Source organism: Trachemys scripta, chromosome 1, assembly GCF_013100865.1.
Source record: "Trachemys scripta elegans isolate TJP31775 chromosome 1, CAS_Tse_1.0, whole genome shotgun sequence".
Taxonomy (NCBI): domain Eukaryota; kingdom Metazoa; phylum Chordata; order Testudines; family Emydidae; genus Trachemys; species Trachemys scripta.
In genome coordinates this window covers 292,492,466-292,498,465 of record NC_048298.1, presented here as the reverse complement: position 1 = coordinate 292,498,465, position 6,000 = coordinate 292,492,466, and the positions used below count along the sequence as shown (strand labels likewise).

General features: G+C 39.1%; 1 protein-coding gene across 1 annotated transcript in view; it reads right to left on the bottom strand.

Annotated features, from left to right (window-relative positions):
• Nucleotides 1-343: 343 nt before the first annotated feature.
• Nucleotides 344-6,000, bottom strand: part of FOXO1 (forkhead box O1) — a 92,068-nt gene continuing 86,411 nt past the window's right edge. Inside the window, exons 2-3 of the mRNA XM_034758564.1 lie at nt 1,665-3,021; nt 344-1,246 (exon numbers count right to left, since the gene is read on the bottom strand). Of these exons, the coding sequence (XP_034614455.1) occupies nt 1,678-3,021 (1,344 nt within the window). The 3' untranslated portion in view covers nt 344-1,246; nt 1,665-1,677. The remainder of the gene's footprint in view (nt 1,247-1,664; nt 3,022-6,000) is intronic.

Genomic DNA, 6,000 nt, shown 5'->3' with positions numbered 1-6,000 from the left:
AAAATGCTGACAGACCCTAAAACTAATGCTAAATACAAATGGAAATTCTGTCATTTACTTTATCAAAATGTGAACGTTCTTAAAACAAAGATCCTGCTTTTGAGTCCACAAACATTATGAGACCTCCATGAAATAAATACAACATGAAGCACTGTACAAGCATCTAACAATGAATACTTAACACTTTGTGGTAGTCAGGGTTAAAATGGTAATAGAAGCTGATGAAGTTTCTAAAAATGCATATACAAAACCGATTAAATATTTCCTAAACATGAAACGGAAAGTGTCTGTCTATACACATCACTCTTCTGCCAAAAAATATGGGACAGAAATGTTTTGTATTCAAGGTTTTCTCTTTCTTTAGTAGCACTCTAAGGTGCTAAGCACATATCTAAAAATGTTCACTTCATCCAGTTAAAATACTGTATAAATGAAGGTTATGAACGCTGCCAGATTTTAGATTCTGTAAATTTTTAGGTAGGCTATATAGCAAAGTAGACTTTAATTATAAGAACAAAATAGCTTTATAACTATTTCAAATATTCTCTCAAGTCCAACAATAACATTCATTAATCTGGAAATCAGATCCACAAATATCTTTGCATAAATTTACATAATAAAAATATCAGTAACATACCAATTGCCATTTAATCTATTGTTTGTTTTGAACATTTGACTATTCAATGAGCTTAGCTGGATCTTATTTACCAGGCCTCTCTTTTCTCATATGAAATGTGTATCAATTTTAACAAATACAAGGCAGTTCATATAGCTGCAAAACAAAGTCCACATTTATCTCAAATCATCAGTTCAGCAGATGTTAACTTCAATAAAAGTTAAACTTACTTAGGGCATGAGACCACCACAGTATTACAAAAAGTTTATAGTTTTTTTGGACCAAACAGATATTTAAAAAAAAACAATTCTCCATCTACAGCTCATACTGTACAAAAACCGAAAGCACAACATGATGCAAAAGTATTTTCTGTGATTATATGGTGTAGTGAATTTGGCACTTCAGAGTAATGAAATTTCCAATGGCACAGTTCTTATCTACAGCAGCACATAACCTGCAAACACTGGGCAAACATCCTGTACAGGAAAAGTCTGTTTGCTGCCAATTCTGACAAAAGGAAAAAATGAGAACAGTTTTATCAAGAAAACTAAAAGAAGGGCGAAGGACATCTTTGGACTACTTTTCTCAGTTCCTGTTGTCAGACAAGTCTGAAGAGCTTTAAACTGTAGCCTAGGAAAAAAACAGAAAAAACACAATGAAACAAAATACAAAAGTCATCTTCACAAAAAAGATATAGAATACGTGCTCCAAATAGCTCTAAGTCAGACAATAATGAAAACTACCACTTTGTTATTTTATATATTTATTTATTTTACTACTACTGGCTAGATGTCCAAAACTACTACTCTACCTGTCCAAATAAATGCTAGAAGTCTGTATTTGGTATCCTCATTGCATATGTATAAGTCTAATGTCATTTGCAACCCATTAAAAAAGCTAGCAAGTTAGACAACAAAGTGATGGTAGATGCAGGCACATGACACTGGAAACCATTAAAGCTTTAAGCATTTCCAAATCTGTTAAAGCCTGTACTTTTCCTTTAAACTCATTTTCAGATTATTATTTTTAAAATAGTATGAGAATTTACCTTGCACTAACTCCTAGCCCGACACCCAGCTGTGTGTGGTAGTCTTTACACTGTGTGGAAAACTTTGGTTAGGCAACACACTGTCAAAGTTAAAATCTAATGTTTCTCCATCCATAAGGTCATTACGAATAATTGACTCCATGTCACAGTCCAACCGTTCAATTAACATGTCATCTAAGTCACTGGGAAGCTTCTCCTGATGGAGAGAAACAATTCCCACTCTTCCATAGCCATTGCAACTGTTAACAGCAGCATAAGGGTTCATTGTATTCATATGCATTGGGTGACTCATAGGCACTTGTAATGAAGTTTTCACCGTGGACAAACGATTTAAACCTGAAGTATGTGACATGGTGTTCACTGTGTGTGACAAGGCACGACCATTAACTGCAACTGTTGGCTGATTACGTCCTTGGTGTGGGTGGGCACTGGGAGTCATCATTTTGTTGTGGGATGGTTGGTTACCATATGTTGACATCACTGAATCTGTGACCATCAGCACATTTTGGCCCAATACTCTACCACTAGGTTGAGAAACACCAGTATCTACTGATGTCAAGATATCATTGTGCGGCGGAGAATCAGAAGTTAGTAATTCCTTCAGGAGTCCTGCAGGACAGTTATATTGGCTGATCGTTCCATAGCTTGATTTACTGTCTTGAAGAGTTTGCATAGGCATCTGGGGCAAAGAGTTCATGCTAGCTTGAGCATATGTAAATTTTCGGTAGTCTGGATTTGGTGAACCTATACTTGTGGTTGGTGATGCAAATGAATAACCTGGTGTTTGCTGCATCATTGTAGCTGGTGAAGACTGGGTTGATACGGTCAGTGATGTACTAGGTGACAAGAGGTTGAGATTATCCAAAAGATTCTCCATATTTTCAGAATTGCTCATCTCTGAAAGGCTGGGTAGAGTAGAAGCCATTTTGGTAGCTGATGAAGGATATACCATAGAGTGCACATCCCCATCTCCAAGGTCATCTTGTTCTGTCAAGATTGGAGAAAGCCTTCCACTAATTGTACTAGCATTAGAGCTAGTTCTAGGTCTAAAGGTACTCCAGTTATCAAAGTCATCATTACTGTGTGAGCTGGGGCTTGCAGGCCACTTTGAAAACTGTGATCCGGGGCTGTCTCCATTTCCTTCTTGGCCTGACTGAAGGGCTGCCTTTTTCTTGGCAGCTCTTCCTCTGCTTTTCGCGAACTTGCTGTTGTTGTCCATGGACGCTGCTCTTCTCCTAGGTGACTTTCCACTCTTTCCTCCTTCAGGGTTGAGCATCCACCAAGAACTTTTTCCTGTTCCTTCATTCTGCACCCTGATAAACTTGCTGTGCAGCGACAGGTTATGACGAATTGAATTCTGAAAGATAAAATATGGGATAAGAAACGGGCCAGTTCTCTTTATCTCAACATGTAACACTTAAATGAGCAGGCCATTCTAACGCTACTTGTGTGAAAGAGGCTATAAAAATAACTGACTGAATTACTGTACAAAACTGAAGTTTCCAAAACACCAAACTTTTAATGGCTGTACCCAGTATTTTTTTTTTTAGAAAAGGAATATTTTGCTTAATACCCTTAACGTAACCTATATTTCAAAACATTTTTGTGCATCAAAACTCCTTAAAACACAGCCAGTGGCACTACTAGCAGGTTCTGCTAGAAATCCTTATTTACCTGATTTTAACTCCTCCATAGGAGAAAAGAAAAATCCCTTCAATGTTTCATTTAGTTTGAAAACATAAGTGTAATGGTAAAGCTTGGAAGGGTGCTAGTTTAGAAATATACGTATTGGTTCAAAACTGGCTTAAACGAGTTAGCCATGCTTTGTCATATAATTTATCATATGGTTTAATTGTATGTGACATGATAAAAAGAAGAAGAAATTGGCATGTGCCAAAGGCATCAATTTGAAACATGATAAGGACACCAAAATAAGAAAAATTCACTGAAGAACTGGTTCTCAACTTGATTGTACGAGTCCCTGCTAATGCATAGCCTGCATTTAGGCAATTTTATTAAACAAACGTATTTTTTAACCCAGTACATGAGCAACTGTTTCATTTCTATCTATCTATCCATCTCATCACACATACTACCTGGCAGTAATATCACAGCTTCAGGAGGGTTACTGCTAAACAAAGAAAATTTGAATAATTATACTTTTGTGACAAAATATGTATTAACACAACAAACAGTTTATTCACTGGTTCAAAAATTTACCCTTTACAAAAACGCCTAAAAATGCAGGGCCTCATATGAGACTGGATTCATTACAATCAAGTTGTAAAAATGTATTTTTCTGTAATATTTCTTTATTTTAAATAAAACTCAAAAATTATGCTAGAAACATGGGATTGCTGTAAGACAGCAACTACAAGGAAATCCAGAGTTTATTAATATCAATGTTGTGGATAGCACTTTAAAGCTAAAGCATGACCCAGCCTCAACCATACAATCATGTAAGCCCCAACCTGCAAACACACACAAGTAGTTAAACTCTCAGAGTCTATTCACATGCATAAGTAATTTCAGGATAAGGTCTCAAGTTAAACAGATAAAAATTGCAATTGCTAAACAATGAGGCAAGAGGGAAGACAAACAGCAGAAAGGAAACATGACTCATGGAGAGTTAAACTTCATCCTTAAAACCATCTTTTTCTCCTTCAACATTTTAGTATATGAAATTAACCATTCTAATACCCAAAGGCACAAGAGTTAAAGGATGACTGCTCAAATCTTCAACAGAGCCACTGGAGCTTCTAGTCACCTCCTGAGACATGAATGGCTTCAGAAAAGCCACTGACCCCAGGAGATCCAGTGTGTTCTCTGTCTGGCTGTGAAATCTCATGCCATTGATAAGCAATTTTGCTTAGCCTTGCCCAAGGCCCCCATTCCTGCTGAAGGTAAGAAAGGGGTAGCGTGTCTACCTAAATGTTCCTGGTATTCTTCCTCAAATACATGAGCCAAGATCAAGGGGGGGATGAAGCATCAGGTAGGAACCCAATAACTGAGGATGCCACATGAAGAATAGGGGACCACATTCCCAAAAGACCATCCTCATGCTAAGGCCATCTGGCAGCTGGACACTGATAGGTGGAGGACAGACAAGTCTCCAGCTGCACTTTCTCCAGTCCTGACCAACCCAGGGACTTTTTCCCCCTCCATATGCTGCTGCAGGGCCACAGCCCTGTTACAATTGTGGTCAAGCGGGCCTACCCCCAGTTGTGAGCTCAATGGCCAGAAACTGGGTAAAAGCTCAAAATGTTACACCACCTACAACAGTGAGTATTGACAGAAAGGGTATGAAGAGATGCAGAAAGACTGGATTAGTGCAAATTAGAGGGCCTATCAATCAGACCCAAGAACGGTCGTGACTTTTAAACAGGAGAATGTAACTGGAAAAGAATGGATCAAAATTGGTGTGCTGGAAATTAGGCCTAATTGGTGGGCAAAATAAGATCTGAGAAGATGGTTGATTCCACCCATCACCCCCTTTTGAGGTACTTATAGAGAGACTTTAGGGATTAAAATGGCAAAATGGACTCCTTGGGGATTCCTCAGGAAAGGCTGGCAGGTCTCCACTTCACTGCAGGGATTGTGGCCTTCGCTGGTGAGCCGCAAGGGTCCTTTTGACACTCAGACCTCAAGACACCAATTGGGACACCTGACCACCACTGCTGGACCAGCGAGAACCACAGATTGATATATGTGAGATTCTGCTCTGTCCTTCCTTCCCTTGTGTGTTCCTTCCTGTCCTCCTATCTTCTCTCCCCCCCAGCTTTTCAACTGCACCAGCACAATGGAATAAGATGGCCCATCCAGCCCTGCCCAGCCTGAGACAGTCTGGTGAAAGAGGCACCTGACCGAGGCAGCCAGATGATATCCCACAGCAGGGAAGCAAGCCAGGGTCTAGAGCAAGAGTTGTCGTGAGTGGCCTGACAGCTCAAAGCATCTGCCTGTGACTGACCAGCCACCTCGAGACAGGAGAACATCAACAAAAAGTCACATTCCTCCACCTTTACTATCTCTTCTTTTCCCCTTGTTTCTGGTTTGTCAAAGGCAGGAAAAGTAACCACCAGTCACAGGGTCAACTCAAAATTTTACAGGAGAACTAACCCTATCTTCCCCACAAAGGATTATTTCACAAAATAAGAGAATAACCAGTATCGTCTCTCTAAAAACGGAACTTTTAATCACAATTAATCACACTGAGTGGTTAAGCCAAACAACTTCATTTCCAAAATGCTTTATGTTTAGTTTTTTATTCTCTCTCTCTCGTGTATTCCAATCAATACATTTCTAAATTCTGGCGTGACATTTCTAATGTGTTTGCCAG